Source organism: Kryptolebias marmoratus, linkage group LG15 (assembly GCF_001649575.2).
Source record: "Kryptolebias marmoratus isolate JLee-2015 linkage group LG15, ASM164957v2, whole genome shotgun sequence".
Classification (NCBI taxonomy): domain Eukaryota; kingdom Metazoa; phylum Chordata; class Actinopteri; order Cyprinodontiformes; family Rivulidae; genus Kryptolebias; species Kryptolebias marmoratus.
In genome coordinates, this window is record NC_051444.1 from 33,722,241 (window position 1) to 33,739,858 (window position 17,618).

General features: G+C 40.7%; 1 protein-coding gene across 1 annotated transcript; it reads right to left on the reverse strand.

Moving 5' to 3' along the window:
• LOC108249849 (zinc finger protein 319-like) lies at positions 1 to 6,185 on the reverse strand. Its single transcript, XM_017439479.3, has 2 exons — positions 5,751 to 6,185; positions 1 to 4,838 (listed from the first exon to the last, which is right to left on the reverse strand). The coding sequence occupies exon 2, from the start codon at positions 4,677 to 4,679 to the stop codon at positions 2,919 to 2,921; it is 1,761 nt and encodes a 586-aa protein (XP_017294968.1). The 5' UTR covers positions 4,680 to 4,838; positions 5,751 to 6,185; the 3' UTR covers positions 1 to 2,918.
• Positions 6,186 to 17,618: the final 11,433 nt, after the last annotated feature.

A 17,618-nucleotide genomic window follows, 5' to 3' on the forward strand; every position in this document is an offset into this window, starting at 1 on the left:
CCCAACCTCCTTATTATAAGGGTTGTTTATTTTAATATACAGTATGAACAGGAGTCTATAATGATATTCATTAGCTTCAATCCACTCACACTCCTCACACTCCCAACAGGAGCTGTCTGAAGCAGACTCACCAGGATTTAAACTGTGGCACACACACTGCCCAAGCCCTCCTCCTCCAGAGTCCACCCGGCAACACTCCAAAAACTTTCTTTTAAATATACTGCAAAGATTGTACAGAATATAAAAATTGATACAGTAAACTAAAGTACACACAACTTTTTTTTGTCTTTAACTCTGGTATAAACCAACACGTAAGTGGCAACTTTGAGGCTAATCAGATTATTCAGGTCTGGTTTGGACCAGGAGGAGGCTGGAATCCTGTGTCCTGTGAGAAAAATACAGGGCAAATTTTATTTAAGAAAAACAAAAAAAAACATTCTATTTTTTAAAATCTATAACAATGAGTGATGCAACTAGTTCTGTGGCAACTGAGCAACATAATGCTTTAAACTTGTGTTGGGTTAAACCTCATGGTAATCCTTCTGGGAATAAAACTAAGCTGCTTGCGAAATACAGCGATCTCATTCAGAGTGAATAAAAAAGTGGGTAACATAAGCATTTTACAGTTTTCAGAGCATATACACACAGTCTATAATAGAACAGGGTAGACTATTTCATAAATCAGTAGTCATAAATATTACACTGTGCACGTTCTATTGCACAAGTCAAGTGTTTGTATGACATGATAGATGTCATTTGTTTTAATACAAAGATGCAACAACACAGATTTCATTGGACACTGGCTATACATTTTCACAAATCCACTTGACTTTTTTTCTTCTTCCTGTTTTCCTAAATAAACCAAAACCTATACTACAACAGTGATATTAGGGTATGACAAATATTCATGCACAAACAGATGATACTACCCAAGAGCTAATAAGTGAGGAGATACTGCTGCACAAAGCCAGCTGCTGGGTGGAAATGGGAGGGACATGGTGGGGGTCTATAAGCTTCACCAGACATCAAATTTAATTTAAAAAATATAAGAAAAATGAAATGAGTGACCAGTAAAATAAAATCAAAATACACAAAAAAAGAAAAGGCACGTGGACTGAAGAGGAGCCAACAAAAGGACACACAACTGAATGACTGTCTGGACGTTCTTCCTCAATAACAGAACCAACAAATTACATAACAACCACATGCAACCACAAACTGAAGTCCCACACTTTGAAAAATAGCTTTCCCATCTTTAACGTTTCAAATCTTTTTTTCTTTCTGGTCATTTTTTTTTCTCAAAAGGAGAAGAATGATCCTAATTCCCTCTGAGCCTTTGACTCCATGAAGGGGGGGAGATGATCTGAGCCTTAAAGGTAGCATCTCACTGAGCTGCAGCTGTTGGGGACCGTCTCCAAACATTTGCATGCAGGGACTCCATTCTGTTGAAGAAATCACAGAGGTGGCCTTGTCACGAATGTTCAGAACTCAAATCCATCTCAAACTCTTCTCAGTTTTGTTCTGAACTCTTCTTGATTTTGTCACATGCATCTCAAACTGGGACTGCTTGATGATGAAAAAAAAAAGAATCAGTTATTTTGGTGAATATCTTAGTCACGATTATTGAAAACAATTATTCATTTTAGTTTGGAAACTGCATTTTTTGGCCCTTAAAGTGATTTGCTCTGAAGATGAATTTTTCCTTGATATGTTTTAGTAGAAGTTTCCCCTAAAATAACCAACAAAGTTTGTTTTTAACAAATGTATGCAACTAAATAAAAAATAAAATCAGCAGTATAGTGACTTTCAATATATTGTAGGGCTGTATGAAATCAGTTTTTTCCCCTCAGCTTTTTAATGTTTTTTTAATACCATGTTTTATGACACAACCACATTTTTTTACCTAAAATGTGGCTTACCATATGATGGATTGATAAATTTTAATAATTAAATGGAAAAAAATCCAAAATTTTATGATTATCGACAAATTTGAACAAAAATACAGCATAATGTGTTTCAATGTAAAAAGTGTGAAAGTGTTGTTTATAAATGAGAAACCTACCAATTCTATTAGAGAACAACTTCCTCACTTCTTTGTTTTACATGAGTAACGAAACACTCCTGTTTGTAAAATAAATCTGCTTCACTGATGAACTTAACATTCATTCTAAAAGTTTCTTCTAACAGGACATACAGTGTAAAACCACTGTATTAGAATTTGCTGCTGATGATGATGATGATTCTTCAGCAGTTCAAAGGAGGCAGAGGCAAGACGGCACGCTTGCAAAGCAGAATATGTCAGAACATCATTTTTTGTTGATTATCGTGTTTTTAAATTGTTTGGAGCAAAAAATCGAGATCAACTGATCGCACAGCCCTTTCTCAAACACTTGTTGATTTTGTTACAGGTGTCTCAAACTGTCTCCAGCTGTGTCTCAAACCCATCTAAAGAGCACATGAGCTCTATTCTGACACCTGCATGGGAGCTTTTCTCTAACAGGAAACAGGTCCAACACCTCAACAATGATAAATAATAAGAAACTGTCTTAAATCTGCCTATCTTCATTTCAAAAGTGTGCAGCAGAAGATTAAACTATAAACATGGGCGCAGCTACCAAGGTGTGTACAAAGTGGGCTAAGACAGGTCCGGAGTGGGTAAGTTAATAACGTGCACAGCCTAGAATACGGTTTGGAAGGGCATGCACACAAAAAAGCAGTAATTTTCAAAGATTTGCCAGTTTTCTCACAATTTTGAGTCACCAACTAGTCTCCAACAGTTGCAGCTTAGTGAGATACTACCTTTAGTATTTCTGTGAGTAAAAATCATAATAAATAGGAGCGTATTATTAAGTGAACTGGGTGAGCAGAGGCTGGCACGCTCAAAGTCCTTGATGCTCTGAGCTGAGCAGCAGCTCAGTTCACTGGATGCAGGGAGCTTCAGGGAAGTTCTCCCCCTCAGCTGTGTGCTGGACCGTGTGCTCCTGCAGGGCTGTGAGGTCCACAAAACGCTCCCCACACCACACACACTTAAACTGTGTCTCCCGCGAGTGCACGCTTTGATGCTTGGCTAAGTGCTCGCGTTGTTTGAAGCTCTTCTCACAGTTGGCGCATTTGAAGGGCTTCTCGCCGGTATGGACTCGGCGGTGGCGCTGCAGCTCTGAGGAGTACCTGAAGCGCTTTTCGCAATCGGGGCACTTCAGCGGCTTCTCCCTTGTTGGGTCGCAGCGGTGCTGAACAAACTCGGAGGACGACACGAAGCGCTTGTCACACAGGGAGCATTTCAGGGGCTTTTCTGTGCAGTGAGTGCTTTGGTGACGCTGCAGCGTCGAATTTTTTTTGTAGCCTTTGCCACATACGTCACACTTGTAGGGTTTTTCCACTTCACCACCACATTTGTGCCGCAGCAGCTCCCCTGACTGGCTGAAAGACTTCTGGCAGGATGCACACTTGAACAAACTCTCCATGCCATGAACTTGTTGGTGGTAGAGCAGATGAGACGGCTGAAGAAAGCCCTTATCACAGAGGTTACACTTAAAGGGTCGATCAGCTGGGTTTTTATGAGTGCGGCGGTGGCGTACCAGTGCGTACTGCTGTTTGAAGCTCATCTGACACTCCTCACACTGGAAGGGCCGCTCCTCGGAGTGCGTGCGTTCATGTTGCCGTAGGTCGGAAGACCGCTTGAAGCTCTTTCCACACGATTCACAGCGGAATGGTCTCTCACCTTCAGGCTGGCACTGATGGTGCAGCAGCTCAGACGACTCTTTAAAGTGCATCTCGCACAAATTGCACTTGAACAGGTGCTCGCCTGAATGAGCATACATGTGTCGCACCAGGTGGGAGCGGTGCTTGAAGCTCTTCTCGCACACAGCGCATTTGTACGGACGTTCTGAGCTGTGTGTACGCTGGTGGTGCGCCAGGTGCGAGGACTGGCTGAAGCTCTTATCACATGTGTCACATTTATATGGCTTTTCACCTGTGTGTATTCGCTCGTGGCGAGTTAACTCTGACAAATGCCGGAAGGATTTATGGCACACAGAGCACTTGTACGGCCGGTCTGGTGCAGAAGCCTCGAAAGCAGGAGGAGATGAGGCACTGATTGCTGCGCCGCCACCGGATGTCTCCCCGGTAGAGGGTTGCTGGGGGTTGGCAGAGGATGACGTTGGGGTGACATTTCCAGAGCCTGGCCGGTAGGTTTTCTCACAGATGGAGCACTTCATCGGATTGTTTCCATGCGAGTTGTGATGCTGAGCCAGGGAGGTGAGCAGCGAGAAGCCCATTTTACAAACAGCACACACAAAAGGCTTCTGCTCCACCTGAACACACTGATGCTCCAGCAGGTCTGTAGCCTGGCTGAAGATCTTCATGCACTGTGTGCACTGGAATGAACGGTCTTGTGTCACCATGCACTGGTGCTCATGAGGGTTGGCCAGGTGAGAGAGGTCAAGTCCACAAACGCCACACTTGTGTCCTCTATCACCCCCTACCTGTAAGGAGGGCTGCTGCGCTTGAACAGTGTGCTGCTGGGTGAGCTGGGGCTGCTGCAGGGAGGCGTCTGGCTGCAGGACGACTCCGTACACAGTGCAGCTCAGAGGGTTGTCTGTGGTTTGGGGCAGTGTGTGCACAACAGCAGGTGGGGCCACTGCATGTTGCTGCTGCTGCTGCCATGCCTCTGTCATCATTACACTTTGGATGTAGGGAGCTCAGTGCTCAGAAGAGGATTTCAGTCCCAAATCTGATAGAAGGAAGGATGGAGCTGTAGAAATAGTAACCAGGTCTCTGAAGGGAAGCCAAGTCCTATATCTGTGTTCACACACGTCCTGTCAGATAATGGAGAAAACCTGGAGGGAAATAGAGAAATGTAGTAAAAACACAAATACACAAGATAATACTGAACTAAGTGCACACAAGTTGCAACAGTTAACGTTTAATTGCATTTTATGGATCTGCCTTCATGTTTACTGTCAGAAAGGACGAAAAGATGAAACTAGTTACAAGAACTGCTTGTGATGAGGACAAATCTGAAGAAAATGAAAAAGTCTATACTTATTACTTGGTTAGTAAATAGCAGTTTTTGGAAAGAGGACAAGCTCGGACTTGACAATAAAAACAGTAAATGTTATTTAAACTGTGCTTCGAGCTTCACAAAAAACAGAATCAGTGGGACCCGTCTATTTGCTGAAGCGCAATTCAAAGATTTAGCATATCTTTCTTTCAACGACAGGTTTGATTTATTTTCTGCACAAGTATTATTGACAAGCAGCCTGACAAATGCTGTAAAATAAATGTAATAAGTGACACATTAAACCATAATTGTGCTTTTGTTCCAGGATTTAGCTCGCTGCTGTCAGCCGTTAGCTTGTCAGCTGCGGCAGCTAACGGCTAACTCGAGCCTCGTTTTTAAAAAACTGTATTTTTATCGATTACCAAAAAGCACAAAAGCCCGATGTTTTACTAAGATAAACTGTCCAAAATGACTGATTTCAAATAAATAAGAGGTGAGTGAAACAATGCAGCCTGTGATCTACAAGGCTCGTCTTTGTGGAAAGGCCACAATAACTGGTTTGATGCGCTGCTCACTGACCCCAGATCAGAATAGCTGCAATGTTTTAAAGGAGTCTGCGCTGCAAACGGACCCCAGATCAGAGCAGGCCTCCCCGCAGCTGCAGAGGGGAAATCAGCCTTCTGCTGCCGAGCCACTCCACATCTGCAAATACCGCCATTCACAGCCAAAACACTTTACCACAACTTACTCGGGATGATTATGGACGCTTTCCGCTGCCGTCTATGCCCGGGGCCTGACAACCGTGGCTATTTTCGGGACTCAGAGGACCGGGGGCGGAGGGGATGCGGCGTGTAACACCGGACGCCATCCTCCAGCAGACGGACGGACACCGGAAACCACCACGCAGCGACCTGCTGTCGCCGTGCCGCCGTGCCGCCGCAGCTACAGTCGCTCCATGGTGGAGGAGCACCGACAAAGTGCAAAACTAGTGTCGGTGGTGATAAACTGTTCCGAGGCTTTCTCCGGAGAGCTTACGAACAAACACAAAGGCGACCAAGAGCAGTGGAGAATTAAGAAAGTGTAGTTCTCTTTTCAGACACCAGTGGGCAGTGTTTCTCACAGAAACTCGATGTTAGCCCGAGTTATTTTTTAATAACAATTGAACAATGTTTTTGAAGGAACTGAAAGGTTTTCAGTGTTTTTCTTTGGGTAGATATTTGTAAATAAAGATAATCTTTTGGGCCGCTTGTATTATTAGTCACTCTCGTTTGAAGCACGTTATAAAAATGGTACACATTACTATATCATACTTTTATCGAGCTGATTATTTTTCACCTAATGATTGATGTGAAATGCTTGTTCTTTAAAAATATTTTAAACCTTTTGAATGCCAGGTTTGTCATGAAGCCACAATGTTTTAAGATTAAGAAGGAAATTCCAAAAAGTAACATAGAAAACATGAATTCTTTTTAATATACTACCTGCAAAATATTTTTTATGTTGAATTATTACTGCCTGGGATAGTTCAATGATTCACAAGAACACTGATTGGTTTATTTACATTTTTATGTGCAGTGTCAAAAATTTACATTCATAAAATTAAGCACAAAAAGTGTTTTTTAACAAAGCTATAAAAATATTGTACATTATTATATTCTACTTTCACTGAGCTTATTTTTTTCCACCTAGATGTCACCTAATTATTGATGACAAATACTAATACTAATACAAATACTAACTATTTAAATGTCAGATTAGCCATAATCTCACCATGTTCTCAGATGAAAATCACAGAAATATGAATAAAAGAAATATGATATGTGCTACGTGCACAACATATTTATATTTCTAATGCTGAATTAATACAGCTTGGGAAATGTAAATGATTAACACAGATGTTTTTGTTTGTTTGTTGCTTTTTTACTTTTTTGTGCAGTTTAAAAAAAACCTACAAAAAAGTGCTTTTTGTAAAGTAGTTATAAAATATATATCTTGGTATTATTTCCAACTTTTTAGGCTTAATTTTTAATCAATCTTAGTTTTAATTATAAACACAAAAAATTATGAATTTTCACATTTTGTGTTGTGTTAGAAAAAGAACTTCCCCTCAAGCCCATGGAAATTCTTCACTACATTTTTGTTACCATGCTCTTTTTTATTAGTCAGAAGTGAAGCAATAAACAATGAATCTCAACACAGACTAAAAGCTATTCAAAAACAGCAACAAAATTGTGTGTCTGGGAGAGAGAGACTGTGTGTGTGTGTGCGTACGTGTCTGTGCACGTGTGTGTGTGTTAGTCAGTGCTAGTGAGGCAGGGGCTGCAAACTATTTGGTTGTTCTTCTTGCAGACAGAATTGCCACAGTTGCTGCAGGTGGAGAATACTTTTGTGGCTGGTGTGCAACACACACTGCCTCCTGTTGCGTGGTGTTTGGAGATGGACTTGCGCTTGAGCCTGCTTTGAGTTGAACATCTAGTGCAAGTAGCACCAGCCTCTTTTCTTTTAGAATCACACATCCTCCATCTGGAAGAGGTGTTCACTGTCAGGATTCAGGGTTATGTTTTCCTGTTTCTGATAGTTTTGGTTTATTGTTTCTTTTATTTTGTCATTTGGTTGTCTTTATGTTATTCTTCATTCAGTTTCTGCTCCTGTCTTTGCATTTCTGTCATCATTCACTTGTCCTCTGTTATCATTTGTTTGCCTGCCACGCCCGTCTCTACCTGCTCCTAGCTAGTTATCACTCACCTGTGCCCACTTCCCCTAATTACCCTCTCCCTTTAAAACCTGGTCATTTCCTCCATTTAGGCCCGGTCCCAGTACTCGCACTACACCCTACATCCCTCTATGAAGTGTGTACTCAGTCGAAGTGAACAGAAGGGTTCGTGTGCGCAGGTTACAAGCATGCAGACATTGGAGAATTGGGACAGTATGGGTTATGTCATCGACTCGCGACTCTGCGTCATAACTGTGACATCCAAGATGGTAGGACCGGTCCCTGTTTTGCTATTTTAAGAAGGTGCCAGTACTATTTAAAAGTACAGTTTAGGTATTTTTGCTTTCCAAAGTCATTGCAGGAGATATTTGGCTGTTCAAATGTGTTTTGTTCTGACTTGTTGAATACGGAGCAAAGTTTGATAGTATTCACACATGTACAGCAGAGTGAAACAAGAATTATTTCAATACTTTACATTTAAAAACTACTTTTTTTGTAACAGATGCAGCTCGCTCTGTCACCACTGCCATATTTCTGCCATGTAATTCAAAACCCTTTCATTGTCAATACAGATAATAAAAAAAATTCAAAACGTCACATGCAGAGATGAATTATGGGTAAATACTTCGCAGAAATCCTGGACGCAGGCTTAGCCAAAGGGAGGGTGTAGTACACAAAGGGGGCGGGGCTAAAGAGCACTCTGGAGAATTGGGACACACTATGCACTCAAACCCTTCAACGTGAACGCACATTTGAAGGACACGAGGGTGGAACGAGGGTGGAACGATGGTGGGACCGGGCCTTAGTCGCTGGTCTGTTGTTGTATCATGCACTGCCTGGTTCCCCCCATGTCTTGCCCATTGTGTTCCCTATGTTTTGGGATTTTGTTATTGTTTTGTTTTGCTGCCTCGGCAGCCTTTTGTATTTGTTTCTTTTTACTTTAAAATAAATGATTTTATTTCCTGGAATCCAAGATGAGTCTCCACCCAAACTGACATTCCCATCACAGGTCACTTCATCACTCTGTCCAAAGTTTTCTGCACTTCCTATTGCATAATGGCTCTAGACACCCAGATATAATCAATGTTAGTATTGTGCTTCAATGGAAGTGAGATCAAAAACTGCAGTTTTAATAGGTTTCAGTGGCACATTTTTTTAAACTTAAAGGTGTGAGTGTAACAATTGTTTGTTTTGTACGCAGTGTATTTTAGCCTTTTTTTAGGAGCTGAGCTGGAAATAAAAAGAATAAATAAAAATACGTTACAAAAAACAAACATCATAGCACCCATCTTCTGAATAAATTGAACATTTTGATATCTAGTGACTAAAATAGCAGAAAAACTATGTAAAAGTAGTTAGACTGCAAACAACGTATGGAAAAATAAAACTAAAAAACATTAGTGTGAATGCTGAATCAGCATACACAAAATGAGGTCTTGTAGAACATGCTAATTACTACTGCTTTGCTGTGTTGGAAAAGCAAAAACATGTTTCTCCACAAATAGAATACTGTAATATTTTTTAATCTGTGGAGAACTATCACAAAAAGCACAAGTGTTTTTTAGATGTTGTCATGTTTTTTTGTGTGTTCACATCAAATCCACATACTCAAAAGAATTACATGACTAGTATTCTTCAAAGGAATGCATTTCATTGCAAAGTTTTGCAATTTATCCTATGATGGGAAAGGATGGAGTTGCATGTATTTTGATTTAAAAAAAACATGTTATGCACAATCTCATGCAATATCATGAAATGTCACAATCAGAGGATGTGTTGTGAATAACACAGCTACTACCACCTCAAAGTTTAGCTCAGTATCTGTAAAACTGTCTGACTAATAATCATTTCTCTGTTTTTTAAAGTTGGTTACAGCTGTCTTTTTGAATGGGAAACTCCAAAAGTCAATCAGTTGTAGATAGCCAATAAAAGGTTTTTGAGAAGTTCAATAGAATCCATGTAGTAGTTTATCAGATATTTTGCTAACAGACAGACAGAACTGACTCCAACAGTTAATTTCAAAGTTTTAAGCAAAGATCTTGCACAATGAGTGAGTATTTAGAATACATGTTGAGGATGACTAACAGTTACCACCACACTAAATTTCAGCAAAATATTTGTAAAACTTACTGAATTATAGCCATTTGGTTGATTTATGATTGAAAAATAGTTAGGTTGATTCCCATGTTAATCATTTGTGGATGTACATCTGTGGTGATTGGTGGTTTGTGTGTGTGTGTGTGTGTGTGAGAGTGCTTCCTGGTGGGCGTTCCTGGGCAGGTGGTTGAAGCCTCGTCACCACTCCTCTCACACCTGCAATGGATCAGGCTGATGAGGAGAGGAAGAGTACTTAAGGCTGCAGTGGGAACCAGACCAGCGCTGGTTCAAGTTCAGCTTTGATACGCATAAAATATAATAATACGGATAGTAGGATGGACATCTTATTAGAAATATATCATAATCTATTTAGAATACAAAATATGGGGTTAGTAGTTACATTTGTGTGGGTTCCAGCACATATAGGGGTCGAAGGAAACGAGAAGGCTGATAAAACGCCAAAGAAGTCAACGTGTAACCCTATTAGTTTTACAGTAAGGACGAGTAAATCTGAAGGGAAAAGTAAAGTCAAAGAAGAGCTGATGAAAATATGGCAGAGAAGGTGGGACAAAGGGTTAACAGGAAGGTGGTTTTATAAAATTCAGAAGGTTGTAGGAAGGAAAAGAAAAGGAAGAAGAATCAGGAAGGAGGAAAGAATAATAACAAGGTTAAGGTTCGGTCATACAGGGCTTAATTATTCACTTTTTAAAATACAGAAGCATAAAACTGGAAAGTGTGAGTATTGTGAGAAGTTTGAAACAATAGAGCATGTTATTTTAGAGTGTTATAAATATGAAGAAGAGAGAAGATGCATGTTGAGAGAGTGTCAAGGTATTAAAGAAAGGTTTAATTTAACAGAATTTTTGAGGAGAGATCTGGGAAGTAGACATATTCAAATAATTATTCGGTACCTTAAAAAAACAAAGCTATTTCATAGAATCTGAGTAGAGCAAGATGGGTGTGAATGTGTAAAGAATAATAAAGAGGGGTATATAAAGCTATATACAAGCTAGGTAATATAAGTAGGTGTGTATGTGTGAGTGTATGTTTAGCCAGGAGTTAATGGAGGGATTAGGTAGAAAGTGAAAGTTTATAGACCATCTCGAACCACACTCCATACCGGTAAGTGGCGGTAATGCTACGAAAAGTTTTTTGCCAACCGCCAAAAAACCCGACAAGAAGAAGAAGACCAGCGCTGGAGCATTGTTTGCCATGTGGTAAAGTGCAGAGCCTCTGAGAAACTTTGCTATTTTTGTAACTCCTTGTTGTGACCTTCGTTCTTGTTTTTGTACCTCAAACCTGTGTTCAGGATTACCTGTCCGTCTGGAACCAGTCTGATCTGCATCCGAATACCCGCTGTTAAGTACTCACCTGCACAACTGTACCTGCCTGTTCCTGTTTTTGCTGCCACCTGGGATCACGAAACCTACCTGCCGCCTACCGAATCACCACCATACCTTCATTCAGAAAAAACCCACCTCACCTTAACCGCCGCTCACTGGAACCTCCACCGGACCTCCGCTGTGAAAGGACTTACCTCATCTTCTCCTCCGTGTTCTGGACTCACTCCTGTACTGTAAGAACAAACACTGGAAAGATTACCTGTGCCATACCTGCTGTTCCTCTCCTTACAGACACCTTACTCACGACATTCTCTACTCCTCAGGTCCTGGCTCCGGTTCCCACCTGTATATATCTGTTCACTGTAAAGAAATTCACTTACCGCTACGTTCTGGTTTCCGAGTCTGTCTGTTGCCGAGCTGCTTATTTGGGTACAGTCTGAATCCTGACAACATCCAATTCTTACTTTCTGAAAGTAGTTCATAAGATACTTTAGTAACAGTGAGACACACAATCACACACAGACACACACACACAGAGACAAAGGCAAACATATTATCATCCACTTTTGCCTTTTGGTGGTGGGTGATAATAACTTAAATAAATTATTTAAATTAATAGTTACTTCCTCTCGACTGTACAAGAACAATGAGGTCTCATTTATTTGGGGTCTCATTTATAAAAGATTGTATAGGATTCATCCTTAGAGGCGAAAATGGTGTACGGCAAAAAAAAAAAATCAGGTTTATAAAACCATGCACACCATCAAGCAATTTTCCTTTAAAAACCCCACCTGCATCCAAAAGTTTGCGCAGAAGGCTCCACCTCAGGTTCTGCCCTCCACACACCCACATTCAACCATAAATAGTCAATGCAAAGCACCTCATGAGTGTGAAGATGTATTTAAATGAGCCAGCTGATCAATTCTAGAATTCTGCATGTTGGAGTAGCTCTGTTACATTCATTCTGAGAAACTTTATTCCTCTTTTGTTCTTGATGTTAATCCCTTTTTTGGATGATTACTTCCTCTGGTATCGGATGCTGTGCAGCTGGAAGGATTTTTACTGAAATCTTTTTACTTTTGGACATTTTGTTATGATGCGTAACCATGACAACAAGTGTTAAATGTGAAGAATCCTGAAGTCCATTCATGGCCAGAACCAAGCAGACCACTCGTAAAACCACCGGCGGTAAAGCTCCCAGGAAGCAGCTTGTCACCAAAGCCGCCTGCTAGAGCGCCCCAGCCACCGGCGGAAAGAAGAAGCTTCACCGCTACAGGCTGTGGCTACCGTGGCTCTCAGGGAGATCCACCTTCACCAGAAGTTCACCAAGTTGCTGATCCGAAAGCTGCCCTTCCAGCACCTGGTAGATTGTCCAGGACTTCAAGACCGACCTGCGCTTCCAGAGCTCGGCCATCATGGTTCCGCAGGAGGCCAATAAGGCTAACCTGGTGGGGCTCTTTGAGGACGCATCGGGACAGACCGCTACAAGAGGTCCTTCCTGCCCACAGCCATCAGCATCTATTAAAAACTCTAACAATACCAGGACAATGAGCTACAACAACATTTAATTTCCCTTTGGGATTAATAAAGTATTTTTGAATTTGAATTTGAATGTTATTTCATGGTTATCAATGGCAACCATGGAGAAAAGAGCCAAGAACTAAATTTCACAGAGGTAGAAATTGATATGCTTGTTAGAGAGGTGAAAAAAAGAAAAATATATCATTTTTTTCAGCTGCAGTCGTGGCGTTACAAATAAAAGGAAGCATTGTGAGTGGCAACATGTTGTTATCACTGTTAATTCAGTGAGTGGGACAGAGAGGACCGGGGCTGGGGTGAAGAAAAAGAGGTCAGATTTTACGGTAAAGGCAAAAAAGGGACTGACCGGCCACCGCCAGAGCATGTCAGCCACAGGTGGGGGTAAGGGTGTACCCAAACTGACACCAATTGAAAGAAGGATGGCTGGTGTCCTGTTGAAAAGTGATCTGGCGTGCGAGGGAGAGCTTGTGGGTGTGAGCAGTATTAAAGTGTGCCTTTGGAAAGGGGTGTGGGGATTTGGAGTTTTGCCTCCGCCCTACTGGCAGTACCAGTAATCCTTCATTCCCAGCTGAAGCAGATTCCACCTAACGAGCGGCACCAGTATTTAAGCCTCCGGCTGGTTCCAGATCTTCGCTGGAGCATCATGCCTTATGGGTTAGAGTCTCAGCTGTTTAAGTCCTGTTGCTAAGCTCATGGCTACGTAACCTTGTTATTTGTGCTTCTACTTTGTCTCAGGTTGTGCTGCCTTTTTTGCTCGCTGTCTTTTGCATTCCTGGAACTTACCTTTTTGGACCAGCTCGGTGAACTTACCTGCTCCTGGACTTCTGGACTCCCTCTCTCCTGGATTACCTCTGCTCCGGCCTGCTTCGCCTCCACGCCGTGCCGCCCCACTGGACCTGTAAGATAAAGACTATTACTCTCAAGAAACCTCTTACTATACAAACTGACCCACCTGTACCCAAGACTCACCTAGCTCCTTCATGCTGTTGCAGGTCCTCCTGGTTATCCTCCAAATACTACACCTATAAATAGAAACACTTACCTTTTACTCAGTGTCTGATTCTCGGTGCCGCTCTTTTGACAACTCTGGTTTATGTCAAGGGGGTTAGAAGGCAGCACCTGAGGGGGGAGCCACTGTCCCCTCGTGTGTTAATCTGTGGTACACATCACCCTGGTGATCATCCAGGGAGAGGAATGTGATGGGGAGAAAACTTATGGCTCACCAGCAGAAGCATAAATAAATCTGCTGTTTTAATAGCTTATGTTGAAGTCGATCTAAGATTAAAGTTTGATTATGGAGTGAAATTAAATATCTGAGAGGAATCACGATGCAGTGTGGCTTCAGTTCCCCACCTCACCATCTGTGTCTCCAGTTTCCCCTGTCTCCAAAACAAGTGTATATGGTACGTATGGCTCAGAGTTTGTGTGAGGGACTGCACATTTTCCCGTCAAGTTAGTGTTTGATAGATCGCAATCTTTGCGTGGAAAGTGATGTATGCGAGTTTCAGGCCCTGTTTTATAAATGAGACCCCTGGAGCCAATGCTACTCCAGATACTTTAATTTAAAACTTAAAAATTTTGTTCAAACTATGTTTGTTAGAATACAAAATGCTGAAATACCTGTGCTGCACCACTATGTTGTGAAAACTTCCACATTAACAATATATTAAAATGCAGAGAAAGAATATTTTTAGTTCGGCTAATTCTCCCCAAACTTATCTTTTGTTTTTGATGTCATATTTTTCTCTGCTCAGATATTAATCCTTTCAGCACAAAAACATGTGACCCTTTTGTTATCTCTGTCAAGGAAGTTATGTTTTGAATTGTGTCTGTGGGTTTGTTTGTCGATGTGTTAGCAAGATCACGTAAAAAACTAAATAATAGATTTGGATGAAATTTTCAGGAAATGTTGGTGATCCAGATTATGATCCTGATTCACTATTTTCTTTTAATCATGCTGTGTATAAACTAGTGGAACATTACAGTTAAACATTAATTGAGTCAAGAAATGCATTATTGGCACTTTTTAAAAAAAATTCAGTTTTTATTTGATGTAAGGATGACCAGATCCATATAAGAACAATGTGCTACAAAGAGCATGTTTGTGTGGGACATGCTAAATGCTGTAAGTTAGTCAAACTTCATCCCATGACAAACTGGCCCAATCAGGAAATATGAATCATACTATTGTAGTACTGAGTAACTGTAAAATGAGAATTTCTTTTCTCCTGATCAAGTTCCATTGCTTTGCTGCTTATTCTGTCAAATAAATACACATTTTAGGAGTATTTATAGTTTTTGAAACTTATTATTACTCTGTAATTAAATTACATATTTGCTCAGATGATTTGTTTAGGACTCAAAATTCAACATTTAGGACCTGTACTTGACTTGATACTTGAATGGAAAGACTAGAGAATTACTTGTGACTTGCAACCCAACGACTAGCCATTATTTTGCAGTCCAGCCAAAATTAAACTCTAATTTTCTGAGGTTTTTCAGAGAGCTATCTGCATCAGGTAAGATATTTGGTACTGAACCACACTTTAAAAGATCTGAAATATCGTTTTAATGTATTAAACATTTCATAGAAAGCCAAAACTATTTTATGTTTTCCAGCAATCATGAAAATGAGATTTTAGTTACATTTTAAATCCCATCTGTTACAAAATGAACGTAAACATGTGAATTCAACTCTGGGAGGAGAAAAATGTGCACCATATGCCTACAGCAGGAGTCGGCAACCCGCGGCTCTTTGGCGCTGCCCTAGCGGCTCCCTGGAGCTTTTTCAAAAATGTTTGAAAATGGAAAAAGATGCGGGAGAGAAATATATTTTTTTTGTTTTAATTTCACACAGACCCTAATTCAGAAGTCCGGCTCTACTCGGCTCGGCTCGATAAAGAATGCATCGTGTTCACACCGGCCAGTTTGGTCGGTAGCAGAGGAACGCCTCCTCGTGTTGCGGGGGGCGGGGCCGCGGCGCGGTGGGGTGTGCTACAGAAACTTGGCACTAGTTGTATAAACAACGAAAGCGCTATGGACAGCGTTGGCCCTGTGTTGTTGCTGTTTTTAAACTTATGGGGATTCTCCTGAGACTTCAGAAAGAGAGGCGCAGTGGAAGAAATGTCGCAATTGTTGCGTGGAGTAGGACAGCTGTTATCTGCCGGAGATTTCAGACTTTACAGGCCTTCAGCTGGGGGACAGACGGCATAAACGTTGCAGGGTAAGCTAACACTGTTGTTTATATTCCTACCTTCGCTCTTTATGCTTGCATCCGGTCACACCCACGACCAATGAGTGAACAGGAGCTAAGCTTGCGCCGCCCACGAAGCAGGGCCGCCCAGCTGGCCCGACTCTGAAGCAGGAACCAAAGAAGCAGGGCTGGCCTCGAAAAAATGCAGATGTAAACGAGCACAAAGCGAGCCGAGTAGAGTGGAGCCGGGACCTTTAGAGCCCGGGTAAAAGGGGCAAAAGACTTCATAGTAGAGCCGGTGTGTCATCTTTGTGCGAAGGAAAAGGCAGGTGTTCCCCAGAGCAGCAGAGAGGATCAGGTTCCTCTGACCATCGTCTCGACCACTGACGAAAATGACCAAAGCCAGGCTGAAATGTAAACGCTGCCATGAGAAGGACAACAAGAGGACTGACAAACTATGGACGTATCAGGCCTGTGATGTGCCCCTCTGCCATATTTTGGACATATAAACTGTTTCTTTGAGTGGTAAAAATTAATTGTGACACCTCATCGACTTGGAGAAAAACATACCTGAAACAACGCCTGCATTTTAGTATCAATAGTGTAAAATTTGTACATATGTTTATGAAATTTACTGTTTATATTTGCATTCCAACCTAAAAAAATTGTTCATTATAAATGTTTGTGGTTTTCACAGTAAAAAAATGATATTTTTCCTACTTGGATTTTATGTTTTTTTTTTTTTTGTGATTTTAGGTCCAGTGTGTCAATAAAGTAGATTGAAATAAAAGAATAACTAGAAATTCACATATGTGAGTTTGTGCTGAAAAGAATGACACCAAATGTGTCAAGTTAAGCAGTTTTTAAGGTGAAATATGAATGCAAAATCAGAAGGAGTCCATTAACGACCAATTTTACCCTTCAGCCCAGAAAGTTAAAGGATGGAAACTGTTTTATTCTGACTCAGACCTGCAGCTTCTTGTGTAACTGCACAGCCGTGAGGTTAAAACATATTTGAATAGCTTTATTTTTAAATTTTTATAACTAAAACAAGGCTTTGTGAAAATTAGTAATAAGTTATTTAGCTCTGTACAAGCTGGTAGGCTAACTGGATATTATTTAAGCTAACACTATAACCTAAAGGAGCGTTATTAAGCTGTAACTGCTGAGCAAATTAAAACATACAGGCAGATGAAAAATAATACTAAATTTGTTGAGGATAGATGGAAATAATTTCTTTATTTGTAATTGTAATTACAGTTAGTAGAGTGGGTATATGCACACATCAGCTTATTATTGACACACCTATTTGTATCTCATTTTAAAGCATTTTATATTTTTATAAAAATGAGGTGATGAAAAATTCATGTTGATTTGTTTCTTTAGGTGGATGTGTCTTTTTACTCCTAATGTTTAATGAAACAATTCAACATTAAGAAATCAGATACAACTAGAGAAGTTGCATTTCCTGCGAAAATGCAGTGTGAATGCTTTTTTTGCTGAATGATTTTGCTGAAAGCGGCTGAAGATATGCTGAACAGCTGAAGTTTAATGAAAACGCAAAAAGTGAAACAGTAGCTAATTTGAAGAAGATTTTCATAAGATAGAAGAACAAAAGCTGAAAGAAGCAGAAATTAGTTGAAAAAGCTGAAGTTAGTTGAAAGTAGCTGAAAATGAGAAGAACAAAGCCAAAATTAGCTGAAAGAAGCAGAAACAACAAAAAGAAAAAAG